The 20,729-nt window shown below is 53.3% G+C and overlaps 1 protein-coding gene across 1 annotated transcript in view; it reads right to left on the bottom strand.

Moving 5' to 3' along the window:
• Positions 1-1,178: 1,178 nt before the first annotated feature.
• MAPKAPK2 (MAPK activated protein kinase 2) overlaps positions 1,179-20,729 on the bottom strand; it is a 42,711-nt gene continuing 23,160 nt past the window's right edge. Inside the window, exons 2-10 of the mRNA XM_004578933.3 lie at positions 7,054-7,193; positions 6,868-6,932; positions 6,617-6,696; positions 6,081-6,207; positions 4,851-4,926; positions 3,904-4,028; positions 3,264-3,349; positions 3,075-3,155; positions 1,179-2,715 (exon numbers count right to left, since the gene is read on the bottom strand). Coding sequence (XP_004578990.2) covers positions 2,572-2,715; positions 3,075-3,155; positions 3,264-3,349; positions 3,904-4,028; positions 4,851-4,926; positions 6,081-6,207; positions 6,617-6,696; positions 6,868-6,932; positions 7,054-7,193 — 924 coding nt within the window. The 3' untranslated portion in view covers positions 1,179-2,571. The remainder of the gene's footprint in view (positions 2,716-3,074; positions 3,156-3,263; positions 3,350-3,903; positions 4,029-4,850; positions 4,927-6,080; positions 6,208-6,616; positions 6,697-6,867; positions 6,933-7,053; positions 7,194-20,729) is intronic.

Genomic DNA, 20,729 nt, shown 5'->3' with positions numbered 1-20,729 from the left:
CAAAGCTCTGGGTCCCAGCCAGCCACGTGGGAGACGTGGGTAGAGTTCCGGGCTCCAGGCTTAGGCCTGGCCCAGCCCTGGCTGTTGCAGCCATTTGAAGAGTGAGCCACAGGATAGATCTTTCTTTCTGTGTGCCTCTCCTCTCTCTGGCTTTCAAACACAAGAACTGACTCTTTAAAAGAGACAGGAGTTTCTTTCCAGCTGAGTGGGAGCTGTGGCCATAGGAGAAGCCAGCAAGCCCCTCCAACAGCTGATGCCCAGAGCTGGGAATGGGCGTGCCCCGTGCTGAGCCCCTGCATCAGGGTAGCCACTGCCTTGACCTGATTTCCTTCCCTGGGAAGTTCTCCACACTTTCGACTAACTCATGAGCCCAGACAAACATGATCCTCTAAAGGCAGAAACCCTACATTACTGCTGCTGCTCAGTGCTGAGCCTAGATACCCACTCAGAGTCCTCAAGGCCAGATCACGGGCCTCTGATCCCACACACTGGGCACTGGCACAGTGACAGCTGTGGCAACAGGGAGCACAAACAAGCAAGCCTTTACCGGGGAGGCAGATAGTGGTCGGAGGACACCCCAGGCCTCACCCATTACATGGGGACAGGCACCCTCCTGCTTTGCCTCTCTGTCAGAATCACAGAAGAGAACGCAGGTGTCATGATCTAGAACGTGCCAGTCCTCCTCCCTAACCAACAGCGACCCAGTCAACTCATTATCAAGTGATTGCCAACAGCCCCTCCACCCTGGTGCCCATTCTGTCTGCATCCACTGAGGTCTCTCTCTTTCAGCTCCAAGGTGCTTTAGTTTGAGTCAGGTCCTATCGCCCCCTGCTGGAACTTTCAGGTACTACACCAACCTGCTCCCCTGATCCCTTCCTACCAGGCTTGGAATAGAATTTAGCAGCTGCTCTCAGACCTCCCCACCCCAACCAGCCAGCTTTCCCAGGCTGACAATAGTGCTGGCACTTGACTATACGGGTCAAGCAATCACATGCCGAAAAGCAGCCTGGTTCCCAGTCCAGTTCTTGACAGGACTGGCTCCCCAAGTCCTTGCGCCTCACTCCTGCCCTTGGCAGCGGCCCTCGGGCCCTCTCCACAGTCCATGGTTCTGCCCTCGCCCGGCACACACAGAGGAGAGAGGCCAGGGCCCTAGGGCCCAGGAAGGAAGAGAGAGAAGCTTTCAACTATTCAATCAGTTTAGTAAAGACAATTTTGCTCATACAAAACAAAAGTTTACAACAGTCTGAGTGCTGGACACACCGTCTGAGATGAGGGAGGCACAGCCGGTGCCCCCTCCACCTGCCCTGAGGGAGGGGCTGGTGAAGCACACCTGCTGCCCCTCCCCAGGCAGGGACCGGGCGTGGCTGCCCGTGCCGCCCTTGGCAACCCTGGGGGAGGGCCTGGACACAGGAAGCAGAGTTGTTGAGGTGGGTGGGGGGTGAAAGGCTAAGTAAGGACCAGGAGGCAGAGTCGGGACATCTTTGGTGCGAAGAACGCTGCCCCCTCCCAGGCCACACAATGGAAATTTGAGAGAGGCCCATGGGGTCTGACTAGGGCTGACACCCCCTACTGAGGTGAGCCACGGGACACGGCTCAGCCACGCGCACCGACAGGGAGCTGGCAGAGTATCTAAAATTTTCAGAAAACCAAGGATGGGCAACTGAAGGCAAGAAGGGACGGTAGAGAGGCTGCTGAGCAATCGGGGCTGGGGACAGAGGGAAGACAGCACTGAGGAGGAGGAGAGGTTGGGGGAGGGAGGTCCAGTCTTCCTGACAACTGTGCCAGTGCCCGAATCAGTCCTCTCTGACAGCCAGGACCTGGCTGACCTGGCTCCGTCCGCACAGGCCTCCCAGGCACTTTGGCAGGCTCAGTGTGAGCAGGGTGGGCCCCGAGAGGGAGGGCTGCTGAGCCATTGTAGAGCCCTGGTTCTACAAGTGCACGGTCCCAGGCACAGATGTGGGCATACACACACGCACGCACGGGCACACACATGCGCACAGCATGCTTACACAGGCACACACACACATACACACTCGCTCGCTCTCCCACATGCCCGCTGCACTGCTGATACTCAAGGCCTCCAAGCTCCCCCATGGATGGCCTTGAGCTTCTGGGACACCTGAGCCGGCAGGACGTCAGGCTGCAGTGGGGAAAAGGGGGAGGGGGCAGGTGGGGCATCACCAGGCCCCTCCCTGTAACAGCTCCACAAATAACCCTTGAACAAACCCCAAACCTTCGCAGGATCCAAGAGGAAGGGGTCTGGTGGGGAGGCAGCGTAAAGAAAAGCAAGATAAAAGAAATTTGATAAAAACTCTACATCAAATCTTGGGTAAAACTGCAGCAGGAGCGTGGCCGAGAGCCTCTCGCTCCCTTCCCATGGCAGCCCCCGGCTCCCCGCTCCCTGGGGTGGCCACAGCCAAAGGCAGAACTCAGCTGGCCACAGTGGCATTACACTCCCAGGCTCCCACAGCCAGGAGGAGGCGCTGGCAGAGGGGACGGCCTGCATCTCTTCATTTAAAAATTACATCTGGTGGGCATTATTGCTTGTCCTCCAGTGGGGCGGGCTGCCCCTCAGTGAGCCAGGGCTGCAGCTTCCAGGGCCCGCGCCTTCTTCCTCCTCTTCAGCAGCAGAGGGTTGGAAGCGTCCTCGATCTTCTTGATCTTGATCTGCTCGTAGTCGACGCGCATTGTGGCCAAGGCACTGGTCATCTCCTCCTGGGGTTGGGTGCAAATGACAGGAGTGTGGTGTGAAGAAGGGTCCAGAGAGAGAGAGGTGAAGGCAAGAGAGTGGGCTGGGGGGTAGAGGGAGGCAGGCAGGCACCTGCTGGCAGAGAGCTCCCTGGCGCTTCCAAGGGCCTTCCAAAACCAGCATGAAGGCACGGAGAGCGTGGGCCAGGACTTGGGAGACCTGGGCCTACAGCAAGTGTCCCCCAATCCTTGCTGAGCCCCAGGGAGGCAGACAACTGGCAGGAGACAGGACCAGTGAGCCCAGCCAGGGCAGCAGCTCAGAGCCACCGCTCCCATTGTGACAGATACCCAAGGCCAGGGCACCTGCCCACCAGCACGACCCTCACCTTGACGTCTTCCCACCGCTCCTTGTCCTCCTTCAGGACCCGGCTGGTGTGCAGAGGGGTCTGAGGGACCTTGGTTGATTGCTGAAAGGAAGAGCAGTGGGGTGAGTGAAAGCCTGGTGTGTGCAGGGTTCTGGCCCAGAGCCGGTGTGAGGGCCGAGCCCCTGGAGCCCAGCCCCCCAGCCAGCTCACCATGATCCAGGGGTGGTTCATGAACTCCGTGATGGTCATCCGCTGAGTGGGCTCTGTTTTTAGCAGGTTCCGGATGAGCATCTTCACTGTGGGGGGTGAGCAGGACAGGGGACAGCTCAGGGGATGGTCTCTGGTGAAACCAGGGCCAAAGGGGCTGCACGGAGACAAGGACCCTAGGACCACTGCACCAGCCCCCACGTCCCTGTGGCCTGCACCTGTCTCAGGTCCTACACATGGAGTAGGTGGGAGTAGACCCAGTAATACTTCCCACAAGTACACACATACCTATACACAGCACACACAGATACAAACATACCCACACGTACACGCATATGCACACATATACACAGGTGTACACACATGCCTACATGTGTACACACTGCAGATACAAACATACCCACAAGTACACACATCTACATTCATGCTCATACACATATACACAAGTGTACACACATGCCTACACGTGTACACACTGTGCACAGATGCAAACACACCCACACATACACACTTCTACACTCATGTGCATGCACTCACATATACACATACCTACACATGAACATACTGTGCACGCACTTGTACACTCACATTCATGAGTGTGCACACACATACTTCCCCTGGTCCTGAAAGGCTGGGTTCCTACCTTCCTCAGACACTTCCGACCACTCTGGGTTGGGAAATTCATACTGGCCCATCCGGATGCGCGTCTTCATGCCAGGAGATATGGCCAGGCCATGGTTGGAGTAGAAGGGGGGGTACCCACACAGCCTGTGTCAAGTATACAGGAAGAGAGGGCTAAGGCAGGGGCTCAATGACACAGCACTCTAAGGAAGTAGGGACAGGGACCCGATATCCCAGGGTAGACCACACACCATCCCACTCAATCGCAAAGCCACACCCGGCCCTCCACCATCAGACTCCACAAGGCACTAAGGAAACAGAAAATCTGTCCAAAAAGGAAGTGCTGATATCTGTCTCCTGTCCTGGACACCTGCAGGACCACCCCATATAACCCTCACCTAGCCCAGTATCCCCACACACTCACAGCCCAGCCCATGGGTGTCCCACCCCCGCACATTAACAGCCCAGCCCGTGGGCATCCCACCCCCGCATACTCACAGCCCAGTCCGTGGGTATCCCATCCTCGCACACTCACAGCCCAGCCTGTGGGTATCCCACCCCCACACACACTCACAGCCCAGCCCATGGGTATCCCACCCCCACACACACACACTCACATCCCAACCCGTGGGTATCCCACCCCCCCACACACACACACACAGCCCAGCCCGTGGGTATCCCTACACACTCACAGCCCAGCCCATGGGTATCCCACCCCTGCACACTCACAGCCCAGCCCTTGGGTATCCCATCCCCGCACACACACACTCACATCCAAGCCCGTAAGTATCCCTGCACACTCACAGCCCAGCCCAGGGTATCTCACCCCCACACACACACAGCCCAGCCTGTGGGTATCCCTGCACACCCTGCACACTCACAGCCCAGCCCGTGGGCACACTCACAGCCCGCCCCATGGGTATCCCTGCACACTCACAGCCCAACCCGTGGGTATCCCTGCACACTCACAGTATGTACATGATGACACCCAGGGACCACATGTCGCAGGACTTGTCGTACTTCTCCGGACCCAGTACCTCAGGGGCTGCGAATTGAAGGCCAAGCTGAGTGGGCCTGGCAGTGCTCTGGCAACCCCTCCTGTGAATGATGCCACCACCTCCCCCACCCCCCAGCTTTCCACATGGGAAAGCAGCTGGGGGAGGGGGACAGCAGTGGAAGGAGCAGAAGAGTCTCCTCAGGGAACAGCTCAGGTCTGCAGCCAGAGACTTTAAAAAAGATTAATGGAGGGCCTGCCGTGGTAGCCAGGTGGCTGAAATCCTTGCCTTGCATGTGTCAGGATCCCCTATCAGCGCCAGTTCATGTCCTGACTGCTCTACTTCCCATCCAGCTCCCTACTTGTGGCCTGGGAAAGCAGTCGAGAACAACCCAAAACCTTGGGATCCTGCACCAGCATGGGAGATCTGGAAGAAGTTCCTGGCTCCTGGTTTCAGATCAGCTCAGCTCCAGCCACTGCGGCTACTTGGGGAGTGAACCAGCAGACAAAAGATTTTTCTTCTGTAGATTTATCTCTCCTTTCTGTAAACCTGACTTTCCAATAAAAATTTCAAAATCTTTAAAAACACGTCTTTAAAGATTAATTGATTAATTCATTCATTTTGTGAGAGAGATCTTCTATCTGCCTAGTTCATTACACAAATTGCTGCAACAACTGGGGCTAGTCCAGGTCAAGGTCAGGAGCCAAGAGCCAGGGACTCCATCTGAGTCTCTCCCACATGTGTTGTGGGGGTCTCACTCCTTGGGCCATCTGCTTCCTTCCAGGTGCTTCAGCAGGGACCTGAACCAACACTCTGATAAAAGATGCTGGTGTTGTAAGTAGGGGTTTGACCCACTGCACCACAGTGCTGACCCTAGGCTCTTAAAATGAACAAATGCTTCAACTGCTAGAGACACTTTTGTGTCAGTCAGCCGAAGGAGCCACACCAAATCTGGGTCCTGGTCTCCACTGGGAATCAGACAGGAATGGCAGCTTATCAGGGTTGGAGGGACACCCCGCCCAGCACCTGGGGCCTCTCAGCCCTACGACTCCCGGTTCCTTGGCAGCTTGGAGGCTAGAACCAGTGCCAGGGAGCCCTGAGGACCCACCCTGTCAACCCATGGCATCCTCTGTGACCTACAGGGGTGGATCCCAGAAGGAGGGGCCAGGTGAAAAACAGGGTCTCCATTTTCCACTTCACTTACCCACGTAGTAGGGCGTATAGCAAGGGGTGGTCAGGGAGTTGTGGCTCGTGGTTTCCTTGGCAAAGCCAAAGTCAGTGAGTTTCAGAATGGCATTAGGCCTTTTGGAGGTGTACAAGAGATTCTCGGGCTATGGGAAGAGACAGACAAGTGACAGCCCTACTGCAGCTGAGATAGGGCAATCAGAAATCCAAGGGGTGGTGGCCTTGCCCTCCCAACCCTTGGCCCCGGTGTTGCCCAGTCAAGGCACCATGGGCTCACTGTGAGCAGATCCCCACTTTCCCAGAGCTCCAGGAATGCCGGGAGACAAGAGTTAACACCAAGCGCCAGCGACAGGTGCAGCAGGTGCCCCAGGACATAACTGGTTGGCACAGGCTGAGCACACTGCCCACAGAGGTCTTCCCTGTTGAGGCAGAAGTTGCATGGGTAGGGAGCAACACACAGCCCCACACTGTTCTCAAGGACCACAAAGCCAGACACAGGGTCTCAGGCCGCCAGCTCCCAGCCTACAGCCCCACAGCACCCACATGAACCAGTACCTTGACATCCCGATGGGCAATGTTGATTGAGTGCAAATACTGGATGGCTTCGCCGATGCTCTTCATAATTTCTGAGGCTTCTGTTGGGGGTGGGGGGAGGGCAGGAAAGGCATAGAGATGGCTCATGAGGCCCTCGCCCCGCTCCTGTGCACCCCACACTCCAGAAACAAAGCAACCACTAGCCGCCCTGGCTCCTATCTGCCCCAGGGGCAGGCACCTTCCCCACCTTGTCCCACATGCGCCCTTTGTACCTCTTTCTGTGAATGCCTGGTCTCCCCGATCCTGGATTCGGCTGAAGAGCTCTCCACCATCCAAACTGAAACAAAGCCAAGGTAAGGTCTGGAGGACGCATCCCCTACCACTCTCCACTGACTGGGCTGTCCCCTGAATGGGGCGCGGTGCCAGGCTGGGCCAGGCACAGCACGGCAGCCACTTACCACTCCATGACAATCAGCAGGCACTTCCTCCCGGCATACAGATTCTCGTAGACATCCACAATGCGCACAATATGTGGGCACTGCGAGGCCCGCCAGTGCAGCTCCACCTCCCTGCGGGCCTTGGGGCAGTCCTGGAGCATCTGCAAGACAGGCCCAAAATGAGGGCACCATCTCCACGGGGGATGCTGCATTGCCCCCACGTCCAGCTCCCTCAGCACTGTCCCGGCCCCTCCTGCTACAGCCAGGGGAGCCTTTGCAGCTGCCTGGTCTGCTCATTTGCTCCACCTCCAAGAGCTCTCAGGGGACCTTGCCAGCTCCACTGAATGCAGTGCTGAGACCAGGCCACCTGCTGGCCCTCTCTTTAGCCAGGGGCAGGAAGTTTATTCCAGAAGGCAGGCGGAGGATAGGTACTAGAAGACAGGCACTGGACAGACAGAAGGGAGAACAAACAACACAGTAATGGGAAGGGGCCTCAAGCGAGGGGTGACTCCAGGATCAGTAGCAAAACGTACTACCAGATCACGCAAATCCCACAGGTGCCATGAAGAGCCAAGCTCTTTCCACCACTGTGTCAACTCCATCCAACCAGCAGGGGGTGTGCAGTCAACCAGGTGTCTTCTATTTTATTTGAGAGGCAACCAGTTCCCAACCACCAGTTCGCGCCTGCCTATGGTAGCTAAGGCTGCAGTCAAGAGGAGTTGGGAACTCAGTCCAGGCATCCACATGGGTAAGCAGGAACCCAAGCGCTTCAGCCATCACCTGCTGCCTCTCAAAGCCTGCTTGGTAGGAAGCTGGAACAGCAGCCAGAACAGAGAATGGAGGAGCTCTCAGATCCCAACCTCTTGGCCATACACTGCCCAGCACAAACGGTTGTGCTTTGCGACCTGAGCAAGTTACACAACTTGAATCCGCCTTCTCCCCCAAACCAGGTGTCTGGCCCTCAAGGGGCTCAATCTTGCCTTGTCCATGACAGCTTCATTAATTCCAGTCCCTTTGTTTGGGAGTGGCTTGGGAACAGGCCTAAGACCAAACCAACCAAGAAGAACTTAGCAGGATGTCCACAGAGCGGCCTTAAAAGGAAACAACATCATGTCCCCTGCGTGTGGCAGCTGAGACCGTGGCAGTCGCCCTGGCCCACCAAAGGGGAGCCAATCCAAGGCTAACCCAGCACCCTGCGGAGGGTGGCCAGGAGGTCTGGCTTCCACCTAGATGCTAGCTGACACCCCCAAGCATGCTTACGGCACCTCCTGGGAAGAGCATGAACCCTGCTTTGTTCCCACACTGCTTTGTGCAAAGTTCTCACTGCCTACAGTCCAAAGCACCTGATACACTCTGTGTGTGTGATTTATTTTATTTGTAAGGTATAGTGACAGAGAGAGGAAGAGGCATCTACCGGCTCACTTCCCAAATGATTACAACAGTCAGGCTGAAGCCAGGAGTCAGGAACTCCATTGGGGTCTCTCACGTGGGTAACAAAGTGCAAGCACTTAGGCCATCCTGTGCTGCCTCCCAGGGACATTGGCAGGAAACTGGACCACAAATGCAAACCAGCCAGGATTCAAATCAGGCAATCCGACACGAGGACACAGGCATCCTAAGGGCAGCCTAACCTACTGTGCTCCAACACCGGCCCCTTTTGCATGGCTGGGATAACAGCTTCTGCGACACAGGTCTTTTGTGTTAAATATTTCTGCAAAGCACCTCACGAAGTGTCTCCTGCTCAACAACAGATACTGCTGTTTGCATCCCGGAGTGCCTGCTACATGCAAGGCACGGGTACCAAAATGACCAGGACAACAGCCGCCACACTGGCCAGCCCCCCAGGAGCCCAGGCTGGCATGCACAATTACACCTTGATTTCAGGGCCTGGGAAAGAAACAGACAGGTATGTAGGAAGGAAATGGACAGGCACATGGGAAAGCAGCAGGCAGATATGTAGGAAGGCAAAGGACAGTGGGAAGGAATCCAGGCAGATGATGTGGCAGACTCAAGCACAGAGATGGAGTGGAGCAGGGCTGGGGCAGCAGGGGAGTCTAAGAGACCTGCTGGGACGTGCAGGATATGCAGTGAGCCTGGTCAGATGGTGGCCAAGAGAGTACTGGGGTACAGAAGGCAGTGAAGGGGGCTGGCCTGCCTTTACATAATGGCCCATGACACACGGGGTCTTTTCTCATCACACACCTGCTGGTTGGCAGGATAAGGAGCCTGAGTCTCAGGGAGGCCACACACCCAAGGATCTATTTCCAGGAAGAAAGAACCAGACCTGGTGGACTCTGAAGCCTACGCCTTCCCACCATGCCACTGCTTTAAAGAGCCTGAGAGCTGCTGCTCGCCAACCTGACTTTGCAGGGGCACGCTCCCCCAAACAGGAGGATGGCTAAAGCTGCTCCCTTCATTTCACCCCCTTGTCCCCCCAACACACACCCCAGCCTGAAGGAGGCTCCTGGTGAGGGCACACTGCCACCTCATGACTATCTGAGGACACTGCCCAGGTCCTGTATCTTGACACTTTTATCTAGAGATAAATACACTAACACTCTCTTACTGATTTATTTAAAAGGCATGGAGACAGAAAAATTTTCCATCATTCGATTCACTCTCCAAATGCCTGCAGCAGATTAGGATGACTAGGCTAAGGCCAGGAGCCAGGTATTCCATCACAGTCTCACTACATAGGTGGCAGGAGCCCAAGCACTTGGACCAGCATCCTCTGCCTGCCCAGGCTCATCAGCAGGGTGCCGGCTAGGAAGTATTAGAGCTGGGACACAAACCAGCACTCCAAGCTCTGCCACCACAGCCACCCTTCCAGGCACTTTCAACTTCCTTTATTAGTCCAGACCAGGGTAATGAATGTTTACTTTTCCATGCTCTGAGCGGACAGGAGAGGCTCTGGGCAGTTTCATTTTATGTAACTCAATCCAGCAAACATCTACTGAGCTCCTGCTATAGGACACACATTATGTTCACTGGAATCCTGATATAAAAGCATACAGGCCAATGGGAAGGGAGGCAAACCCAGAAAATGAAGGTAGTCCAGGGAGATGCCAGGCTGAAAGGGCTTAAGGGGCCCAGGAGCCAGCTTTCAGAGCAGCTGTGGACGGAGTGCTATCGCCCCCTACTGGTACACAGCAACAGAGGCCCAGAGAGAAACACAGCAGGTCCGCCACACCACGCCTCTAAGCAAGGGTGAGAGAACTGCCTGGGAGAGCACTGTGTGAGCAGCACAGCCACCACAGGACAGTGTTACCAGGTGTCCATCTGCAGCCTCGGGGCACCGTCATGTGAGGGTATGCCAAGGACCAACTCCAAGTGCAAGCCCTCCAGGACCCCAGGGCACACACTGCAAGCATGACCGTATGCCTTAGATGGGCTGGTGTGTGTGGCTTAAGGCCAGGGGAAGTCGGCAGTCAGCAGGTCAGGGGCCCACTACACATCCACAGGGGCCAACTGTCCCCGAGGAACAGACAGGCACGAGGGCTTGGGCTTTGAGATCCCAGCCCTGCTGGCACCAGGAAGCCTGTACAGCAAATGGTCCACGTGTCTCTACCGCTGGGTTTGACTTCATGAGCCACTATCTGATCGATCTCCCACCAAAGGGTACCACCCAGGGCTGGGGACCTAAGCCTTCTCACACCTAACAGGGGACTGTATGCAGGTCTAGCCCCTCAGCAACAGAGTTAACTGGGAAGGGTAAGAATCATGCCTACTGGTGAGTGATGTGCATCCAGACTCAAGTCTCAGGAATAAAAATCAACCAAGCAGTGAAAGCAAAACCTTCTCATTGGTTGGGCAGGCCAAGCTGGCAGGTGCTCGAGCCAAGAAGAGTCGCACAGGCTCTGGTGAGGAAGACTGGAATGTGCTAATCTGGAGGACAAGATTAAGCAGGGCACACAGCCAGGGACCTGCCAGGAGCCACCAGCAGAGAGGCAGGGCAGCAGGTTCTCCCAGAAGCCTGGGGAGTCACATGGGAAAGGTCTCTGAGCTGGCCAAGGGCAGCAGAGGCCCACAGGCCCAGGACTAGAGCTCTGACAGCCCAAGACTGAAGGAAGGAAAGGTCTTGCCGCTCACAAGCCACAGGAACGGCTGGGTGGGATGACAGCCCGTGTAACACAGAGCCTGTTCCAGGTCCTGCCTCATCCCCACGTAGCTTAGCTCTGCAACTCCTGCACCATAGAAAGGCTCGCTGTGCAATCAGCAAGGCCCCCACCTCCTGCCAAGTGTGGCAGGTGCCAGGGACATGGCCACACGGCCCACTGCCTCGGGAGGGGAGTGGCCTCAAATACGATGGCACTGAGAGGCATGGGAGCTGCTGAAACACATAGCTCTATACCTCCTTGCCCCTTCCAGAACCAAGAAAGGAGAAGGCCGACTCCCCACCCAGGTGTGCTCAGCAGCTTTTCACCGTGCCAGCACCTGGGCATGCTTAGTCCTTAAACACAGCTCAGGCTGGCCGAGTCACAGACAAGGACAGAGCGAACCCAGAGCATGCAGCTCTCATCACCCACAGGCTGGCAGAGGACACGACTGCAAAGCAACAGTCCAAGCGGCACCCCATCCACAAGCCCAAGAAAGCTTTCAGCCCTTATGTGCCTCAGGTCCCTCATCTTATTCCCTTAAGTCCTTACCACTTGGGGTTGCTGTAAGAAGAGTGAACGCAAGTGCACAGTGTGCGTGACTAAGAAGAGTGCCTGCTGTTACTACTCTGCTCCCTGCTCTCCACGCGTTCGTCCCACTGGGGTGAGCAGCTGGAATGCTGATTACACCTGCTTTGCTTCAGCAGTTATTAATAGATCCAAGTCCGGGCTGGGAGATTAGGACAGGGGGAGGAATAGGGCCGTGTCATGACATCCCTGACCTCCCCTTCCCCACCTTCCCTCAAAACAGGCAGCTGGCGGCAGGGGTGTGCATGTAATCAAGGAAGGAAGATGCGGCCTCCCAAGACAGATACTGATCGCTGACTGGATGTCAGGAATGATGCCAACGTCTGCTTCAGCCACGCGGCAGGGGTCAGCACACGGTCTGTGCTATTACACAAGCCTTCCCCTGAATTCAGGGCCCACCAGGTAAGGGACACAGCAGCCCCTAAAGCAGGGGGCTGGGGAGCGCAGTGGTGGGTGTAGCAGGCCCGGACCGAGGAGCCTCTGGCTACCGACACCCAGCAGATCAGCTCCCCTACCTCCTCCCACCCACCTCAGCAGGAAGCCAGAGATCTTACCACCGAGAAGGCTGAGCGCTGAGCAAGTCTTCTCGCCACAACCCCATCCCCACTGTCTGTGGCTGAACCAGAGTCTGAACCCTCCTCTTGCTGCTCCGACAGCTCCCCTCCCAGGGCCAGGCAGGGAGCAGGGCACGGACCCCAGCAGCCAGAAACAGGCTGTGGGGAGTTGTGAGAGGCAAATCCTCCAAGGTCAGCATGGGATGCTAAGACACTAATCCAACAGTAAGTAGCTTTCAGTTAGCTAGCAATGACTAAAATCCTTAACGTTCAATGACAGGAAACACTACTTTTTCCAAAAGTGAGAATCTGTACCATCTACAGCCATCAGATGATGTTTCAGAAGAATCCCTAATGAAATTGGAGGTCCTGACTTGTTAGGTCACCACTCCAGGCTGTGCAAAAGCAACACAAACTCCATCTGAAACTTCTCTGAATGTATCTGTCAGAAAGCACCTGATGCTACCCACAGGAAGCCACCCAAGCCTACGTGCAGCACTGACCCCCTTCCGAATGCGCACTGATCTGTGTGCAATCGTATCTGTATGTACACACACCCCACAGATGAGGGTACTTCAAAAAGCTCACGAAAATGGAAGGAAAAGACAAATGCATTTTGGTGCACATTAGATAGATAGATACATAGATACATAGATACATAGATAGATAATCCTGAAATCGCGTCTATAAGATACTGAGGGTATTATGTTCCTGCAACTGTTTCTAGTATCTGCCTCCGAAAGACAGACTCGCCTATAATGCGACTAGTCAGTGCACTGCTGTGAAACAGGACAAAGCAGCCCAGTGCACCCACATTAGTCAAGAGTAGCAGTCCACACCCTCAGACTCCAAGGCCAAGGAGCAGTCCTCTGGGCTTCGCGGCTCCTCTGCCAGGCTCTGCAGACCAGGAGCTGCCCTCTGGGGGTCTTACAGGAAGCAGCTCATGCCCAGGAGCTGCCTGAGGAGGCACAGCAAGTGCCCCTCCTGATGAGGGGCTAACAAGAACAACACGCCCAGCTCAGCCATCTGTGGTCCTCTGCCAGCTTGGCTCAGCAGGGTCCAGTGCCCAGGTCTGGCTCTGCCCAGCAAGGAGTGGAGCACCCTTCCAGCTTGTGGTCTCTGTGCTTCCCCCCTCAGCTTCAAATCTGCTCCAGGCTGAAGCCAGGAGCCTAGAACTCCACCTAGGTCATAGTCCCAAGCATCTGGGTCATCCTCTGCTGTCCTCCCAGGCACATTAGTGGGAAGCTAGATCAGAAGCAGAGTAGCCAGGATTTGTACCAGTGTTCTGAAATAGAATGCTGGCACCATAGGTGGCCACTTAACTCCCCACATCACAACTCCCGCCCTGGGCTTAGAGTTCTGAGATGCAGTATGACTCAGGTCTCCGAGTTGCACCCGGGTCAGGACAGCGTTCCCCAAATACACACAGACTCTCAAGAGGTGAGCAGGATAAGGGCTCTCACACCAGTCACAGCAGGCAGAGGGGCCTCTGTCTCTCTGGGCAGGAGGGTAGCCTGGCACACTTGTGGAAGGCATAACCAAAGGATGCTGAAGTGTGGCAGGCTCCCAGCCACCACAGCTGACCACTCCTGAGTCACGTGGAAGAGGACCCTGCACACACAGCCGGGATGCTAACCACTCAGGAGTCTTTAGTAGGAAACGTGAAGTCTGGGGACACAGGTGTCTGTTTCTTCCCACAGATATCATGTCTTCGAAAAAGGAGGAGAAATTCTCACTTATCAGTGCCAACCATGTGCCAGGTGCATATTACATCCAGAACATACTGCTCTTCTAGGTCTCCTGCACAGCCCTACAGGAGCGCCAACTGCTGACAGTACTGTTCAGGTGTGGCAACCAAGGCCCAAGAAGCAGCCTGTCCAAGTCAACTTTCAGACCCAAGGCAGACCCCAACTGCTAGGCTCTCCTCCCCACTATAAAGCAGCTCTAACAAGTAAATCCAGGGTTGAACTGGTCCCTCCCCAGTGCCTTCTGCCCCCTTCCCCGCTCCCATGTCAGGCCCAGCACCCAGCCTAATACAGAGCAGTCCAACCAACTTCCCTGGTCATCAGGCAGACCGGGTCTCAGTGCCAGCGGCTTGCATCTTCCCTGGGAGATGAGGGAGACACAGGTGGGAAGGAAATCACACTATGGTCTCCATGGCGACTTGACACTAGAATTCAAGCAGCCAGAGGAAAAATACCACAATCCCTGCAGTATCTGATGTAGCTCTTAAAAACAAACAAAAAAAACCACCAGATATTGATAAATCAAGAGCGACTCGGAAGGAAGGAGGTCAGGAACACTGCTCCTAGCCTAAGCCACCTCCCTCAAAGTGACCCCAAACAGCTGCCAAAACAAATTTTAATTTGAAAGGATAAATGCAATCTCATCTCCATCATCCTGGTTTAGTTGGACAAGATGCAGAACATGGACATCCAAACAACGCATCTGTGCAGGTGAAGGGAGCTGGCTGAGGGCGCAGAGACAAGGAAGGAAGCTACAGACCAGAGGGTAGTGTGCAGGTGCACACGCTCCCACTCCCACCCTGTGCTTGAGCCCACCCGCCTGAGGCTGCAGAACAGCTGCAGAGGGAGGGTGAAAAGAACCCAGCAGCAACCACTACGGTTGTAACCCACAGGAGACTGTGCTCAGGGAAAAATGGGAGCCGCCTGTTCCAACACCATCAGCAAAAATGGCTCAGGACCAGACAGAGCTCAGGCCCCAACACAAACAGGAAAGACCTCCGACAGACACAGCACCCAGGGCTAAGGGGAAAGGTAGGAGCCGCCTCTTGCAACACCATCAGCAAAAATGGTCCAGGACCAGACAGAGCTCAGGCCCCTAAAACAAACAGGAAAGACCTCCGACAGACAAACACAGCACATGGGGCTAAGAGCTGGATGCCTGGTAAGTGTTCTTTGATTCAAGACGTTACTCTCACATAGATGAAGACACAGGAAGGGAACTCATACTCCAAATTCTGACCAGGAAGGAAAAGCTAGTAAATTTTGTTTAAAAACCAGGGCTCAGCAAAGCCACCTACTCTACTTCCAAGCCAGTTCCCTGCTAATCAGCCTAGGAAAAGTAACAGAAGATGGCTCAAGTGCCTGGGCCTCTGCCACCTACGTAGGAGACCCAGATGAGGCTCCTGGCTCCGGCCTGGCCAGCTGTTGCAGCATTTGAGGAGTGAACCAGCAGATGGAAGGAATGTCTGTCTCTTGTCTCTCTCTCTCTCTCTCTCTCTCTCTCTCTCTTTCTCTCTCTTTCTCTCTCTTTCTCTCTCTTTCTCTCGCTGGTGGGGAGGGGATGGGTCCAGAAACAAGAGCCTTATGGACATGGGCTACTTGCAACTCCTCCATCCCATACCAGAGCACCAGTTCAGGGTCAAGTCCTGACTACTCCACTTCAAATCCAACTTCCTGCTGATATGCACAGGAAGGCAGCGAAGGACAGGCTGAGTGCCACTTGTACTAAAGACCTAGATGGACTTCTAGGTCAGGCTTCTGCACGGTCCAGCTGTTAGGGCCATGGGTGGAGTGAACCAGCAAATCAGCAAACAAAAGATATCTCTCTCTCTCTCGGCCTTTTTCTCTGCTTCTCTCCCTCTGTCATTCTTTCAAATAATTTTTTTTTAAAGCCATCCAGACAAAATCTCCTGCTAAAGAAAGAGGGAGGCACGATGCCAAAGCTTTTGGATAATATTTGCAGTTCTCATAAATGACCAGCAATAAAGCTAGGACAGGCTGCTGAAATGGCACCCAACTGAACCCACTGGCCCCTATAACTCACTCCTGAATCTCAAAAACAGACAGTGGCATCAACAAGTAACCAAGCCTCCAAAGAGAAACCTTGAAGCCTCTCTTGCTCTCTCCCTCTCTCCCCCTCCCTGTCTCTGTCTCTGGAATCATCAACTAGCAGAACCAATCCAATTTTGCCTCCAAGGAGAACTCCCACATCCATCTTCCATTTTCTGGCCTCCTGCCTCTTGATGGGTCACAGCAACTGCTGACGTGCTACTGGAGGTTTCCAGGTGAGAGAGATGTTTCATCCCAACACGTCCTGGGCCACTTTCCAGAAACAGTTTCTTCCTGAAACATCTCCACCGTGGAGCTGAAGTCCAGCAGTTCAGACTCCTGAGTCTGAGGAGTGCCTGGATCCGACTGCCAGCTCTGGCTCCCGACGGCAGCGTCTCACCAACGTGATGCAGATTCTAGAGGCAGCCGTGACTGATCCGGTCACTGGGTTCCTGCCACCTGTCTGGAAGATCTGGGTTGTGTTCCTGACTTTCGGCTCCTGGCTCAGGCCCCAAATAGTGGGTATTTGGGGACTAAGTACTCATTTTCTCTCCCTCTCAAACAAGTGAAAAGTATCATAGAATTTTTTTTCTTATTTCCATAACACGGTCTCTCCTAGATCTTATCACATTATCTCTACCCTCCAAATGTATTTCAGATACTTATGCTACAGTGAACTCCACAACCTCCACCAGGCAGGCCCTTCATGACCTCACATCTTTGTGTGGGAACAGGAGACAGGACAATGTGACTCCTCTGTGAGGTTCCCTGACTCTTTCAGGGAACCTCTAAAATTCTCCCCTAACTCCGACATTTTGGCTACTTACAAGTCTGAACCACCTCCCACCAAATACCACACACCCAAGCCTGGCCAATCCATGGCACTTAGCAAACACACAATAGGTCTGGCATGTTGGCTAAACTAATCCTCCACCTGGCAGCACCAGTATCCCATATGGACACCAGTTTGTGTCCTAGCTGCTGCACTTCCCATTCAGTTGTCTGTAGGTGGCCTAGGAAAGCAGTCAAGAATGGCCCAAGGGTTCCCTGGTACCCTGAACCTGCATGGGAGACCCAGAAGAATCTCCTGGTTTCTGGCTTCAGCTGGGCTCAGCTCTGGCCACTGTGGCCATTTGGGGAGTGAACCAGTGGGTGGAATATCTTTCTCTCTGTCCTTCCTTCTCTCTGTAAATCTGCTTTTCCAATAAAAACAAATAAATCTTTAAAAAAAGAAAAAAGGAAACACTCAAAAAAACTGCAGTTGGCCCACCCCAAAGAACACCTCTAGTGACAAACCAAAGCATGCTGTTCTTAACAATGCTCGACACTTTACCATTAAGCAGGCGAAAAACATGATCAACAGTGAGCTTATCAACCTTAAAGTGACCAGAAAAAATAGGACAGTCAGTGTTAAGTACTAGATCTTTAAAAGATTGAGAGAAGAAAACATGAGCCAAAATGAGCCAGAAAATGTCTTACATGAAAGTTCAAACAATCATCCACAGTAGCACAGGCTCAGACCTTTTCTCAAGGCAGAAGTGCAGGACAGGAGTGAGAGCCAAGGTGCTGAAGTGCCTTGTGGCCCGAAGCCAGGAGCCAGGTGGCCCAGTGTCTCAGTATCCAGGAAACACTTCCTCACCATCATGCACCTCCGGTGTCCCTTGCTGTTAACACAGAGATAGTAACAGACCCTATCTAATAGGATTGCTGTTTGGTTAATAATAATAATGCAGAGCACAGTGCAATGGCTCAATTGATTAACAGAGCTGGAATCGCAAATGGGCGCCAGTTTGTGTCCTGGCTGCTCCACTTCCTATCCAGCTCCCTGCTTGTGGCCTGGGAAAACAGTGGAGGATGGCCTTTGGGACCTTATACTCATGTGGGAGACCCAGAAGAAGCCCCTGGCTCCTGGTTGCAGATTGGCCCAGCACAGGTCATTGTGGCCATTTGTGGAGTAAACCAGCTGATGGAAGATCTTTCCCTGTATTTGTCCTTCCAATGAAATTAATATTTAATAATAACAACTGCACTTAGAACTGTGCTTAATTCAATCAATATTTTTTGTTGTTATATGGTTTTATTCTTAAAAGCTGCTTCTAAGAAAAAGAAAGAGAAGGAACGATCACTGCAGTTAAAAGCAAAGGCTCTGAAATTAGATTATTCCAGGCTCTAATGCCAGTTTTAGGCTTACCAACTGCCTGGCCTTAATCATTTGTTTCACTTCCTCAATCTCCATTTTCCCCATTTATTAAATGGAGCTACTGAAAATATCTAAGGTGCTCCTTTCATCATGACATATTTCATACTTATTAGAATAATGTGCAATTGTCCAAAAGAATGAGGTAGATGGGGCCAGGCACGGCAACCTAGCGACCAAAGTCCTCACCTTGTACACACCGGCATCCCATACGGGTGCCAGTTCTAATCCCGGATGCCCCACTTCCCACCCAGCTCCCTGCTTGTGGCCTGGGAAAGCAGTCAAGGATGGCCAAAAGCCTTGGGACCCTGCACCCATGTGGGAGACCCAGAAGAATCTCTTGGCTCCTGGCTTTGGATCAGCTCAGCTCTGGTCATTGCAGCCATTTGGGGAGTGAACCAGCAGATGAAAGATCTTCCTCTCTGACTTGCGTCCTCCCTGTATATCTGACTTTGCAATAAAAATAAATAAATCTTTCAAAAAAAAAGGAGGCAGTTGTACAATACTAAAATCAAAGCTCTTCAGATATTCTCCCACAAAAGAAAGCAAGCTGCAGTTTGATAACTACAGCCTGATTCGTTTTCATAAAGTGTTTGTAAGCAGCAAACACTATGCGGGGGTAGCCGTGTATTTGCCTGAGTGTTGTAAAAGCAGACAACCTTTGCTTTGTACAATCACATGGAACCCTGGAAACCACGTAGTGCAATCCTGATCAATATGCTCCTTCCAGGACCTTTAAAACTGTCAAAACATTTTTTTAACATACTATCAAGTTATAATAAGGAAATGAAAAAACAGTAAAACTAATGTTCATTTGGTACAAGGCAATTTAACACAGAGATGCCAAGAATGAGTGTTCTGTCTCCTTGAAAAGTCAATCCAGAAGAGCGTGAAGGAGGCTTGTCTTCCTGTTGTTTAACAGACACCACAAAGCACACAGTTCTGAGCCTTCACGAAGACCACACTCCTCTCTGAATCCACTTCCTACATTTTACACCTCTGCACTTACAAAATGTGAAACATCTTTAAGGACCTCAAACATGACGTTTTTTCCCAGTGTCACTTCCTCTGAGACCCGGTCACCCTCTTGGTCGAAACCGCTTCTGCACTGATGTCCACAACATGCTGCCGTGGCAGAGTCCCTAGCTGCACACAGCCTCGGAAGCAGCAGGGCTAACATCCCTGCAGTTGGTCAGCTGTTCACTCTGGCTAGGACGAAGCCAAACTCCACTTCCAGCACTAACACTAACACAGCACTAACACCAACACGGTTCTCTGCTGGAGTTACATCCTGATTAGCCAACTCCTTCTATCATCGGTCCATTTCTGAAGTGCCATGCAAGTTTCCCAACACAACTGCTTTCCTGCCTGTAAGTGAACTGAATGGCAGTAACCCATCATAACTGATCAGTTCCCACAAAGAGCACCTGTCATGAACACAGTGATTTGTAGTCATGAGCTAATGCACCACGGTTATTGAAATTGAACCATGTTGTCAGGGGTATGAGATTATTTAATTCATGGTAAGTGAAAATCCATGCATATTAGAAGTAGAAAAACTGAGCTAAGTCAGCAGTGAACACCCTTCCAGAACAGCTACATTATTTCAGCGCTTTCTCAATGACTAAGTTCTATACCTTAGAAACAGTTCTCAACCAGGGTAATTATGTGGCAATATCTAGGGGACTCTGTCACACTTGGGAGGAGGATGGATAGCTGTAGCCGGCAAATCTAGCAGGTAGCAGGGGTGGCCACTTAACAGAATGAACTGGGTAACAAGTCTCTTTGTCTCTCCACCCTTCTCTGTCACTTTGTCTTTCAAATAAACTAACAATCTTAAAAAAAAAGTGCTGCTTGGGCCACCTGCATCTGACATCACAGTGCCCAGATTGGAGTCCTGCTTTCCTTCCTGCTAATGCCCCTGGCAGGTAGCAGGTGAGGCTTCAATACCTGCATCCCTTCCCCTCAGGTAAGAGATATGGATTAAGTTCCTGGCACAGTCCTGGCTGTTAAAAGCACTTGGAGAGGGCCCAGCGGCATGGCCTAGTGGCTAAAATCCTCTCCTTGAACGCACCGGGATCCCATATGGGCGCCGGTTCTAATCCCGGCAGCTCCACTTGCCATCCAGCTGCCTGCTTGTGGCCTGGAAAAGTGGTCAAGGATGGCCCAAAGCTTTGGGACCCTGCACCCGCGTGGGAGACCCGGAGGAGGTTCCTGGTTCCCGGCTTTGGATCGGCACAGCACTGGCCGTTGCGCTCACTTGGGGAGTGACTCATCGGACAGAAGATCTTCCTCTCTGTCTCTCCTCCTCTCTGTATATCCGACTTAAAAAAAAAATTCCAAACAGAAACTTAAACCCCCAGAAGTGGACCATGAGCATGTAACAGATCTAGAAACTGAGACCACAGGACAGCTCAGGAACTGAGAGGCTGACAGTGAGGTGCCCTGAAGCAGCAGCTACTGCACAACA

Source organism: Ochotona princeps, chromosome 10, assembly GCF_030435755.1.
Source record: "Ochotona princeps isolate mOchPri1 chromosome 10, mOchPri1.hap1, whole genome shotgun sequence".
Lineage (NCBI taxonomy): Eukaryota > Metazoa > Chordata > Mammalia > Lagomorpha > Ochotonidae > Ochotona > Ochotona princeps.
Note: the sequence above shows the minus strand (reverse complement) of the source record. Positions and strands in the feature narration are given on the sequence as shown.